The following is a 13,827-nucleotide window of genomic DNA, read 5'->3' on the forward strand; positions in this document are numbered from 1 at the left end:
CTCTTTCTCTCTGTCTCTGTATTTTCAAAGGCAAAATGAGATCTAACAAAGCTGTTAGAAACACAAAAAAGAAAAATGGCTGTGAAGCACTGCATGGTCATAAAGTAATACACAAATATTTATTTAATACCACCACTAGGACCTTCAATCTTTTAGGTCTGGTTTCATATTTTGTACAGAACCCCACAGAGAAAATGATTAACATGTGCCAAATGAAAACACATTTTCATGTTAACAAATCCAAAGTGGAACAAAAGAAGCAATTAGGAAGCAGACAGTGATCCCCCTATAATGGGAAATGGTCCCAGAGACATGGGCTGGTAACCTTAGGAGCAAAGGCCCTTCATTAACTCTCATTTTAGTTAATTGCTGTGTTCACAAACTATTTAATCAACATGAGAGTAAAATCAATCTCAATCTCCCTGCTAAGGCAGGTTAGAAATTCTGGGCCAGAAATAATTTAGCACCCCAGATTTTCATCATCTCACAAAATCTGTCCTTTCATTTCAGGGCTCTTTTGCAAGGTCTTCAGGTCCTAAATTGACTCCTGCCAAAGCTAAAATACTTTATTCCTTTAAGGGAGATGTCTCCAACAACCAATTTATTGCTTTTAAATATAAATTCACAACAAAACATGAATTAGCCTATCATGATATATAATTATTTTAAGGTCAAATCAATGCCTGGACTAAACTTTAAAAATAAGTCTGGTCAAAAGAAAGGAGTGTTCCCTATAAAATCCACCTGTATTTGCAATTAATTTTCTGAATTACAATTTCCAACAGATATGAGCTGGGTTCTAGGTAGTGTAGGAGTTCTCTCTGGGAGAAAAGCATTGTCCTCTGTCACTTTCTGTTAATGAGTCTTCCTCCACAGCCAAGGGAACACCTTGGGCTGGACTGAACTGAGAAGCTGACACTTTTTCTCAGAATCCAGCCTGTTCTCAGTTGCAGTCCACAGCCTGTTCAGAGGTCCGTTCAGCTTTTCAACATCCAAGACAAGGAGGAAAAAGTCTAGCTGATAAGAATTGTTTTCCACCAAATTGGGGCGATGCTATTCATGCAAGATTTCCTGCACGAAGACTAATAACTAAGAAAACTGAGACAAGCACTAGCAATCTTATTTCTTATTTTCAGTTACTGAGTCTTTAAAGCTTAGAGTCTGCATCTAGGACAAGGCTCTTCAATTCATGAGGCCAGGAATGTTAAGTGATTTGTCTAACGTCCACAGAAATCTCTGAGGTAGGACTTGAACTCATCTTCTAGCTCCATGTCTACCACACCACACTACCTTGGCAATCCCTCATGGAACATGTTTAGTGCCAGGTCAGTTTCCCAGTCACGGCCAAATGGTTAACTGTTGTCAGGTGGAAAGGGTACTGAATTGAGAATGAGATCTGGGTTCTAGCCCTTGCATTGCTCTCTGTGTATGTGTGTGTGTGTGTGTGTGTGTGTGCGCGCGCGTGTGATCTTTAAGAGATCTGGCCTCTTTACTAGTTTCTGGTTCAGTTTGTTCATCCCACCCCCTGGAAAACCCCAGATGCGGACTCAGTTCTACCATCTGCCTCTTCCTGTACGAGGTACAGCTCTGGAGGGTGTCACAGAGCAGTGTTGACAAGTGTCATCACAAATCCATGGTCTCTAATCTCAGTGCTGCTCAAAAAAGGCCCAATCATCTCCTGAAATCTCTAATAATCTTATTCTCAATCTTTTTGCTTCTACGTTTGCTCCTTTCCAAACTACTCTTCATAAAGCAACCAGAGTCATCTCTTTAAACATACACACAACCATGCCATTTCACTGATCACAACCCTTTAACAGCTTCTCTTTGCACTATGAATAGAACCCCAACTTGTTCCACACCTACAAGGTCCTGCATGTTCTTGCCCCCATCTCCCTCTCAGACCTCACCTCAGACCATTATCCCCTTTGTTAGTATGCTCCAACCATAATAGTCCCCTTTTAGTTCCTCACACATGCCAGATTCATCTTTCCTCCTTGTTATGGACTGAATGTTTGTGTCTCCCCCACCCCCCAAACTCACACACTGAAGCCTTAACCCCCACTGTGGCTATATTAGGAGATGGGGTCTCTAAGAAAATAATTAAGGATAAATGAGGTCACAAGGCTGGGGCCCTGATCCTATAGGATTAGTGTCCTTATAAGAAGACACATTAGAGAGCATGCTCTCTCTGCACAAACACTAAGATCATGTGAGGACATAGCAAGAAGATGGCTGTCTACAGGACAGGAAGAGAGCCCTCATTAGAAACCCAGTTTGCTGGCACATTGATCATGGACTTCTAGTCTCCAGAACTGTGAGAAAAGAAATTCCTGTTGTTTAAGCCACCCAGTCTGTAGTATTTTGTTATAGCAGCCTAAGCAGAGTAATACACTGCCTCAGAGTTTTAAACATATGCTATTCCTTCTTTCTGGAGCTTCCTCTCCGTTCTTCCTTCCTCTTTCCTTCTTTTCTACTTCCTTACTTCTTGTTCTAATATACCTTCCAATTGGACCACTGTAATAAAACAGCTCTCCCAAAGGTCATCATTTTACCAAAAACAATGGGTATTTATCATCTCATTTTACTGGACCCTTTCAGTCCCATATGACACTGTAGATCCCTTAGTTCATGAACACTCTTCTTCCTTGGCTTTGATTTCACTACTTCCTCTAGGTATTTCTCTAACCATTTCCTCAAGATTTCATTCTGGAGCTCTTTAAATGTTTGTGTTCTACTTGATCTTGCCCTTGGCTCATAGCTCTTTTCTGTTTAATATCCTCCTTGGGCAACTTCATCCATTCTTGTGGTTTTAATTCCAATAGTGTGTTGATGATTCCCAAATCTATCTCAGTCCTCTCAAGTAGATTTGAATATCCAATTGGCTGCTAAACATCTCTGCTTGGATAGTCCACAGGCATCTTAAACTCAAGATATCTACAAGTGAACTCTTTATCTCCCCCTGTAAACCAGCCTGTCTCTTTAAATTTGTAATCTCAGTTCACGGTGCCACCCGTGGTCTGAACAAAAAACCTGGGGTCATTTAGGGCTCTCCCCTCTTCCTCACTCACTGCTCTTTTTTTTTTTTCAGGTACCAGAGATAAATCAGTCATTATTAGTCATTATTTCACTCTCATTATGTTAGTGCCTTTGCAATAACAATATGCTCCCATGGTTCCTTTTCTTCCTCTAGGCAAAGATACCTACCTTTCCCTCTTTGAAGTGCTTCTTGAGCTGCTTCTGCATGGCAGTCAACTTCTTGGACTGCACCCCACTGTAGGCCAGCAGCATGCCACCAAACTGCCTCTCGGTGATTCTCCCATCCACAGGGTCATGGCGTTCAAACTGGGAAGGGAACAGAAGGAGTGTTCATGGGGTCAAATGGAAAGTACTCTGACATGGAATGCGGAATAATCAACTGTGTTGGATGGCAGAGAATAGCTGATGGCTGGGACCATATTTTGAACTATAATTCTCACCAAGATTTAAAAAAATCAGTCAGAAACAAAAGATTTGTGTGTTTTTTTTTTTTAATGTATCTATTTTATTTATTTATTTTTGGCTGTGTTGGGTCTTCATTGATGTGTGTGGGCTTTCTCTAGTTGCAGCGAGCAGGGACTACTCTTCCGTTGAGGTACACAGGCTTCTCATTGTGGTGGCTTCTCTTGTTGCAGAGCACGGGCTCTAGCCGCACGGGCTTCAGTAGTTGTGGCACGTGGGCTCAGTAGTTGTGGCCTGCAGGCTCTAGAGCACAGGCTCAGTAGCTGTGGCGCATGGGCTTAGTTGCTCTGCGGCATGTGGGATCTTCCCGGACCAAGGCTTGAACCCTTGTCCCCTGCATTGGCAGGCGGATTCTTAACCACTGTGCCACCAGGGAAGCCCAAAAGATTTGTGTTCTTATTCCAGTTCTGCCACTAAGTTACCCAACCACTCTAAGCCTCAATTTCCTCACGGATAAAAAGAGCTGCTATAACATCTTATATACCTTCTAGATCAGGAGCTTCCTTGTGGGAATAAAAACAATGTTAAAACTCCATTCAAATTCATGAGTAATAGTATTAGTAATAAGTGCTCTCTGGATCATCCATGTCCCTGCTACTCAGAGAAAACTTAAAAGCTAATTATTACAAATTTGATCAATTATACATATGTAAAAGTCTTATCAGTTCCTTGATCTGTACTTAATATTGTTATACATTCAGACCACTAAGCATTTCAAAGGAGAGTAGTGTTTTCAGGTTTCCCCCAAAATGGTAATCAAATGCTAGAACAACAACAGAGCTTGAAAAAAATGTATAGAGCGTAGGATGCCTCAATTAGACATGCATACGTATCATAAAGCTACTAAAAAATCATGAAGTGTATTTAAACATGCAGATGGAAAGGTTAAGTATAAAGGACCTCTAGCTAATCTAAGTGATATCAGAAAACTAAGATTTTCATTTAAAAATGGAGAGAAGGGGCTTCCCTGGTGGCACAGTGGTTAAGAATCCGCCTGCCAATGCAGGGGACACAGGTTCGAGCCCTGGTCGGGGAAGATCCCACATGCCGCGGAGCAACTAAGTCCGTGCGCCACAACTACTGAGCCTGCACTCCAGAGCCCGCGAGCCACAACTCCTGAAGCCCAGGTGCCTAGAGCCTGTGCTCTGCAACAAGAGAAGCCACCGCAATGAGAAGCCCACGCACCGCAATGAAGGTAGCCCCAGCTCACCGCAACTAGAGAAAGCCCGTGCGCAGCAACAAAGACCCAACACAGCCAAAAATAAATAAATAAAATAAATTAAAAAAAAATAAAAATAAAATAAAAATGGAGAGAAGAAAGTTATCTCAATGCCAGCTGCAGTGTTAATGATACTTATAAATGCATAAATAATAAAATGGCTAAAGATGGGCCCAGAAACCAATTAGAAAGCAAAACGATTTCAAGATGGTAAAATTTCCCCACGGTTTTATTGGAAAATATCAGTTACCAGGAAACTTTCAGATTCCTATGTGGCAGGGTATAATCCTCTTCTCCTAAGAGGGTTATATATAGACATAAGACATGGCCAAGTAAGGTCATGTCAACAAACATTTCCTGAATGTCTACTAGTTGTTTAGCAGTGTGTTAGTCATTGCGGAGTACCGGAAAGTAGAAGATTCAGTTTCTGTCCTTAGGAACTTCACCATCTAGTAACAGGATAAGATTTACACATAAGACACAAAATAAGGAAGTATGTAGTTAAGAATGAAATTCTCTCTCAATTTTTTTTTTTTTTTTTTTTTTTGGCTGCACCACACGGCATGCAGAATCTTAATTCCCCAACCAGGGATTGAACCAATGCCTCCTTTAGTGGAAGCGCAGAGTCCTAACCACTGGACCGGCAGGGAATTCCCCTCTCTGTTTTTATTTCCTCGGTTAGTTTGGTAAGTTGATATACACCTTAATTTGTCTCCTCACCGGTCAGACTATGTCAGTGAGCAAGACAAAAAATTACATTTTAACAACAGCAATCATTTACTGAAAATGTACTATGAGCCAGGTACTTCACCCATATATTCTTTCATTTAATCTCTGTAACAACCCTGTGGAGTAGATATTATGAGCTCCATTTTACAGATGAGAAAACTGAGTGAACATGAAGTTAGAGCTCGGAGTCAAACGAGGCTCTATCTGGATCCAAAGACTGTATCTCAATATCATACTATTTCCTCCTTTTAAGCAGTAGTACATATTCATCCTATAGGATAGCATTATGTTGTTCTGGATGAACTTATAAAGCAATGGGATTTAATCATATTTGAGTGAGAAGCAAAACTACTTCCAAAGAAATCAACTTCATCAATATTAAGTGAAAGCCTCACTTTTAACTCAACCACTCAGTATTTCATGTTTGTCATACCATCACTTCTACAGAGCTGATTAATTTGTGACAGTACCAGAAGTTTTCAGGATTTAAGTTTGATTTATGATTCAATTTACCATACTGAAACAAAATGGAGGACTGATAAAATTTTTGCAAATGGGAGTACTATCTGCAGTGTTCAAATCAGATTTTCAGTGAAATGTGATTCCCCGGCCAAAGTTGGGCTTCTTTAAAGCAAGCGAAGCAAAGCTATGGTCCTAGGCTTCAACAATTAGGGTGCTCATTTTACCCTTAACTGGAAGATTTCACAGCTGTGGAGAAATCCCATACATTTGAACTAGATGAGTTAAGCTGTATCCTACAAGATGGATTCAAGGTTGCAATGTCTCTATTCATAGCGTTGGCAGCAGCAGCAGTGTGCTCGAGGCTTATGAAAGACTGCATTCATCTGCCCTCCACAGGTGCATAAAACCTCACCTCTGCTATGTTTCAAAGGCAGTAAAGACAATTTCCAGTGGACATCCCCAAGTAACAATTCCAGTGCTCAAATTAGCATTTTTACTAATGTTCTTTGAAAACACAGACTTATCTTTTTCTATCATTATTATTATTGTTAATATTTTGATGTGGTTGGAACCTGAAATGGCTTAAAAACTATAAAACTCAGCTCCATGCAGTATAGCCCACTTCAAAGTTTACTACCTCCTCTGTAATTTGATTTGGGGCAGCACTGAAGACCTACTAGGCTAGGGAGCTTTAAGAGTCGTTTCTCAAGGACCTGCATTATGGCTAAATTTTCAAGGGCAGTAGCTAGATATCATGTGGCACCATATGAATGTAATTCCCAAGGTCATGAGAGGGTCTTTGGGGAAAGACGTAGGTTATTGCAAAATTATCACAGTGTAGAAAGCTCCTAATTGTATATCTGGAGGCAATTCATATGATTGGCTTGTATTTTATTTACCAAATATTGATTGAGCCTCTTAAGTTCCACTTCAATGACAATTAAGAAATTCCATTCTGTTTGATCCTGTGGCACAGAATGTGTGTGTTCCAGGACACCACCCACAATTTTCATTGCTCTTTCAGACTATACTACAAAGCTACAGTAATCCAAACAGCATACTGGCATGAAAACAGACGTAAAGATGAACGGAACAAAATAGAGAGCCCAGAAATAAACCCACACACCTGTGGTTAACTAATCTATGACAAAGGGGGCGAGAACATACAACAGAGAAAAGACCATCTCTTCAATAAGTGGTGCTGGGAGAACTAGGCACATGGAGAACAAAGAGATTAGAACATTCCCTCATACCATACATAAAAATAAACTCAAGATGGTTTGAAGACTTCAACGTAAGACCTGAAACCATAAAACTCCCAGAAAAAAACACAGTTTGACATAAATTGTAACAATATTTTCTTGGATCAGTCTCCTAAGGCCAAAGGGGAAAAAAAAAAAACAACCAACGGACCTAATCAAACTTAAAATATTTGTAAATGATGAGACCAACAAGGGATTAATATCCAAAATATACAAACCGTCCATACAAGTCAATATCAAAAAAAACCCAAACAACCCAATCAGAAAATGGGCAGAAGACCTGAATAGACATGTTTCCAAAGAAGACATACAGATGGTTAACTGGCACATGAAAAGATGCTCAACACCGCTAATTATCAGAGAAATGCACAAATTGAAACCACAATGAGGTATCACTTCCCACTTGTCGGACTGGCTATCATCAAAACATTTACAAATAAATGGTGGAGAAGGTGTGGAGAAAAGGGAACCCTCCTCCTATACTGTTGGTGCAAATGTAAATTGGTGCAGCCACTATGGAAACAGTATGGATGTTCCTTAAAAAACTAAAAATAGAAGTATCATATGACCCATCAATTCCACTCCTGGATATATATCTGGAAAAAATGAAAATACTAATTCAAAATATACATGCAACCCAATGTTCATACCAGCACTATTTACAATAACCAAGACATGGAAGCAACTCATGTGCCCATCAATAGATGACTGGATTAAGAAGATGTAGTACATATATGCAATGGAATACTACTCAGCCATAAAAATAAGAATGAAATATAGTCATTTGCAGCAATGTGGGTAGACCTAGAGAACATTATATTTAGTGAAATAAGTCAGAGAAAGACAAATACTGTATGATATCACTTATATGTGGAATCTAAAAATGATACAAATGAATATATATACAGAACAGACACAGACCCAAAGATATGGAAAACAAACTTATGGTTACCAAAGGGGAGAGGAAAGGAGGGAGGGACAAATTAGGGGAATGGGCTTAACAGATACAAACTACTATGTATAAAATAGATAAACAATAAGGATATACTGTATAGGACAGGGAATTATACCCATTATCTTGTAGTAACCTATAATGGAGTATAACCTGCAAAAATACTGAATCACTGTGCTGTACACCTGAAAAGAACACAATATTGTAAATTGACTATACTTCAATAAAATAAAAAAAAATAAAAAGAAATTCCATTCTGTTGGATCTTGTGGCACAGAACGTGTGCATTCCAGCACACCACTCACCATCTGCATTGCTTCTTTGAGTCTAGGAAGAGAAATGAACAACTTAGCATTTTCTCTTCTGTGCCACTGCCACTTTCTCAAATAGATATAAGCTGCTGGCTCCCTGTTGTTTCCCCAGGGGGCTGCAGGGCAGGCAAAGAGGGGTCAGAGGAGAGGAGCCAAAAGACTGTCTGCAAGATTTTTCCTGGCTTCTTGTTCCCACCCTTGCCCCTTGTTGAGAGAAAGAACAGCTTTTTGGAAGGACAGATGGTCTATATATCCATTAGCATCTAGAGATGAAATGATTTAAGGAAGAAGGGAAGTCAGGAAGAGAAGAAAACATGTATTATAAACAAAGGCCAAAATAAGACTAGAAAAATAGTAAAAGGAAAAAGAAATCAGTATCTGCAAGTGGGTCTTGATTTATTAAAGTCTTTTGAAGTTAATATATTTCAACAAATGTAAACGTCAACCTTATTCTCTTTCACAAAATTATGTTTCAGGAGACTCTATCCCTCAGAGTAAATCCTGCCCTTTTACAAGTATTTCAGAATGATAATTTTCTTCATAGGCTTTTTCTAGCTTCTGAACTGTATGATTCAAGTAATGCATAGTAATCTCAAGCCACTGAGCTGAATATATCTATGTTTTTCAATCTGACAGTATTTGGCTTTTGAGATCTGAACCATGTCACTGCTGCTACTACCAGGAGTCTCAGAAAAACTGTTTTGCCCATCAGGAGGAAAAATCATTACAGGCAAAGTTCTCTACTGCAAACCACCCAGTGAGCATAACATACATTCCACAGTTTGAATATGAAATCTATGTTTCTACAAAATTGGCAACGGACATTAGAGAGCCCCAGGTCAAACTGCTTGGAGCCTGAATTTTCTTGATCTTTAATTATAAGATGCATCTTCACTGTCAACCCTAATATGATTGTCTTTTGGCTAAGGAAGAAGGCCTACAATTTGGAATGAAGGCAACATAGTTCAGTGCCCTGAGCAAGGACCAAAACACTCCATTAGCATCTGGGACCATGAGGTTATAGATTACCAAACTAAGCTGCTTGACTCTTCTACTTCAAATCCAAGGATTCTTTCCATTTAAAATGGTTTTTAAGGGACTTCCCTGGTGGCGCAGTGGTTAAGAATCCGCCTGCCAATGCAGGGGACACGGGTTCGATCCCTGGTCTGGGAAGATCCCACACGCTGCGGAGCAACTAAGCCCATGTGCCACAACTACTGAGCCTGCACTCTACAGCCCGTGAGCTACAACTACTGAGCCCGCATGCCCCAACTACTAAGCCCACGCGCTGCAACTACTGAAGACCGCGTGGCTAGAGCCCGTGCTCCACAAACGAGAAGCCACCGCAATGAGAAGCCCGCACACCACAACAAAGAGTAGCCCCTGCTTGCCGCGACTAGAGAAAGCCTGCGCGCAGCAACGAAGACCCAGTGCAGCCAAAATAATGCAATAAATTAATTAATTAATAAAAAAATTAAGATAAACAGGCAGAGGGGAGTCAGTGCCTTGGGGTTGAAAACAGAGCAGGCAGCTGTGTATAGTCATAATTTCAATCCTGTACAGTAATATAGGATTATCTCACTTAATTAAGAAAGTTCATGCTGGAGAGCAAATCAAGTGACTAAAAGACATGTGTACCAATCACACAGACCAGAAAAAGATTAATTTTCCAGTCTGATAGTAAAAATTAGGAAGATAACAAGACTGATGTATGAAGTTAATACAGGATAATAAACATCATCATATTTGACTAAGGGTGTTGGAGAAAAATATTTTAAATCTGGAACAAAGGGATTCAAGGTTTGATAAGTTTGGGTTTCATTCCATACAAGGTAATATATTTAAATGACTAAGAATACAGGCTTTAGAATCAGCAAGGCCTCGGTCTGAATTTCAGCTTGAACACATACTTGCTGCTGTGACTTACTCCCTCTAAGGCTTCAAAATCTTCCCACTAAAAAATAGAGATAATATTCACAACCTCAAAGTGCTGTAAGGATTAAATGGGATAATGTATGTAAAGAAATTAGTCCAGAGTTTGGCGCATAGTTAGAATTCCAATAAATGTAGCAATTAATATTCTTTTTTTTTTTTTTATAAATTTATTTATTTATTTATATTTATTTATGGCTGTGTTGGGTCTTCGTTTCCATGCGAGGGCTTTCTCCAGTTGCAGCGAGCGGGGGCCACTCTTCATCGCGGTGCGCGGGCCTCTCACCGTCGCGGCCTCTCCCATTGCGGAGCGCAGGCTCCAGATGCGCAGGCTCAGTAGTTGTGGCTCACGGGCTTAGCGGCTCCGCGGCATGTGGGATCTTCCCAGACCAGGGCTCGAACCCGTGTCCCCCGCATTGGCAGGCAGACTCTCAACCACTGCGCCACCAGGGAAGCCCCAGCAATTAATATTCTTATCACCATGATATCACTTCTCAGGAAAGTGCCTCAATTGATTATTCTGTTCTTAGTAGGTATTAATTAAATTCAGCGTACTAGGTCTCACTTTGTTTTTCATAATTGCTTTTGGCCAGTCTCTGTTTACAGAATACTACTTTCATATTTGAAGAGCAGAAAAAGTGAATGCAACAAATTTTATTTATTATTCAACACAACAGAATAATTTCAAGATTAAACTACTTAGAGGTGGCTGAAGCAGAACAACTTAATAAGTCCTGTAATCTGGCCATATATTACTAGACAGAAAACTTCCATAAAGGAGGTGCTCAATAAATATGTAGCAAGTGAACAGAGACAGAACACCAGAAAATTAATTCACAGCACTCTGTCCTACTGTTGAGAGGATTTCCTATCTGAGGCAAGGATTACCTCTCCATTTCTCCCTTAATACCTACTTCCATGATATTGATTTCTGTAAGAATATGCTCGAGAATGTCATTTTTTTTTTTTTTTTTTTTGGCCTCACCTGAGGCTTGTGGGATCTCAGTTCCCCAACCAAGGATTGAACCCGGGCCACAGCAGTGAAAGCCCAGAATCCTAACCACTAGGCCACCAGGGAACTCCCGAGAATGTCATTAAATATGGCTAATCAGTAACATATTTGAGTTCTTATTAACTTGCCAGGTGCTGTCCTAGGAACCTACCTTATGCAATCCTCACAATGTTATATAACAGGTATTACTATTATTATTGTTGTTGTTTTATTTTATAGACATGGACACAAAAGCAGAGAGAAGTTAAATAACTTGCTCACACAGTTAATCTGGGGAGAAACTTCTCTCTGGTCTCAATCAAAACAGTTGATTTGTTTTCTTATCTTAAAGGTACCAACAATCATGTTTCCTTTTTTATCCTGGTTACTAAAAGCTTAGAGTCAAGTTTGTGGCCCCCCTCTAATAAAAACAGGAATTTATGACATATTTTTGATAATCTTACTCCTGGCTTTCTCTCAACCTTCTTCCATCTTTTTTTTTAAAAAGATTTATTTATTTATTTATTTATTTATTTATTTATTTATTTTATTTATCTTTGGCTGCATCGGGTCTTAGTTCTGGCATGCAGGATCTTAGTTGAGGCATGTGGGAGCTTTTGTTGTGGCGCCCGGGCTCTTTGTTGCTGCGCACCAGATTCTCTCTAGTTGTGACGTACAGGCTCCAGGGTGCGTGGGCTCTGTAGTTTGCGGCACGCAGGCTCTCTAGCTGAGTTGCGCTAGCTCAGTAGTTGTGGCACATGGGCTTAGTTGCCCTGTGGCATGTGGGATCTTAGTTACCTGACCAGGGATTGAACCCGCGTCCCTTGCATTGTAAGGTGGATTCTTTATCACTGGACCACCAGGGAAGTCCCAACCTTCTTCCATCTTTTAACTTTCATTTTTCAGCAAGTTTTATCTTTTGTCTCACTGAATGTATTCTTTAAGCCTTTCTTAAATCATTGTTGAACAAAGCAGGATATAAAAAATAGTGTTGGACATCTAGGTTTTTTCAATTTTTGGTTATAATAAATATCACCACTGGGATAAACTTTTTCTGTATTTACTTTTTCATCATTATTTTGGGGTTGATCTCTAGAAATGAATTATGAAATAAAAATCTATAGGCTCTTACAATTTTTTATTATGAAGTATTTGATATATACAAAATAATATATATAATAGACAAGTCATGAAGCATAATAAAAAAAACCACCCATGAACCTACCACTAATCTGAGGGAGGAAGCATTAGAACGAACAGTTGAAGCTCATCCCTCTGCCTCCCCTAAGAGGTAACCACCACTGGACTTCTTTCTCTATTGTCTTGTTATTTTTGTTTAGTTTAAAACACGTTTGCATCCCTAAACAATATTATTTATTTCTTCTTGCTTTTGAACTTTATAAAATGGTATCATGCTGGATGTACTCTTCTGCGATTTGCTTTTTTTCAATCAACATTATATTTCTAGAATTCATCCATGTTGCTACATTTAAGCATGCTTCTTTCATTTTTACTCTACTATAGATTTCTATTATTTGAAAATACCAGTATTTATCAGCTTTCCTATAGATGGACATCTGAGTTATTGTCAGCCTTTTGCTATTATGAACAATGCTATTATGAATATTCTTATACCAGTGTCCTGGTGAAATAGTAACAAGAGTTCCAAGTCTAGGGTATATATCTAGAAGTGGAACTGCTGGCTTATCAAGATAATATCTAATTATTTTCCAAAAGAATCACACCAATACTTTTATCAGCCATGTATAAGAGCTCCCATTGCTTCACACCTTCACCAGTACTTGGTACTGTCAGACTTTTAGTTTTTTGCCAATCTAGTGTGTGTAAAAATGGTAGGTATAGTGCTTCCCTGGTGGCGCAGTGGTTAAGAATCCGCCTGCCCGTGCAGGGGACACGGGTTCGAGCCTGCGAGCCACAACTACTGAAGCCCACACGCCTAGAGCCCGTGCTCTGCAACAAGAGAAGCCCGCGCACTGCAATGAAGAGTAGCCTCCGCTCACCACAACTAGAGAAAGCCGGAGCAGCAACAAAGACCCAACTCAGCCAAAAATAAATAAATAAATAAATGTATTAAAAAAAAAAAAAAAGAATCACTTGGAGATATCTTCAAGCTATGTTTCAAAAAAAAATGGTAGGTATAAACTCTTGAATGCTTTTGATATATATTGCCTAATTGATCTCCAGAAAGATGTATCAATTTATAATCTTAATAGTATAGTAGAACACCCTTGACAACATCAAGTATAATTTTTAAAAATCTTTGCTAGAATAAAAATGGTAACCCATTTTAATTAGTATTTCTTTGATTACTAGTGAGGCTGACCATTTTTCAAACATGTGTACTGCTCATTTCTATTTCTTCCGCTGAATTTTTTATGTTCCTTGCCTGTTTACTTAGAGAAGTGCGGATATTTGTCTCATTAATTTATAAGATTAAAAATATTTGC

General features: G+C 39.4%; 1 protein-coding gene across 1 annotated transcript in view; it reads right to left on the reverse strand.

The window, feature by feature from the left end:
- Window positions 1-13,827, reverse strand: part of MICU1 (mitochondrial calcium uptake 1) — a 224,210-nt gene that overhangs the window by 40,009 nt on the left and 170,374 nt on the right. Inside the window, exon 9 of the mRNA XM_068547778.1 lies at window positions 3,208-3,345. Within this exon, the coding sequence (XP_068403879.1) occupies window positions 3,208-3,345 (138 nt within the window). The remainder of the gene's footprint in view (window positions 1-3,207; window positions 3,346-13,827) is intronic.

Source organism: Eschrichtius robustus, chromosome 7, assembly GCF_028021215.1.
Source record: "Eschrichtius robustus isolate mEscRob2 chromosome 7, mEscRob2.pri, whole genome shotgun sequence".
Lineage (NCBI taxonomy): Eukaryota > Metazoa > Chordata > Mammalia > Artiodactyla > Eschrichtiidae > Eschrichtius > Eschrichtius robustus.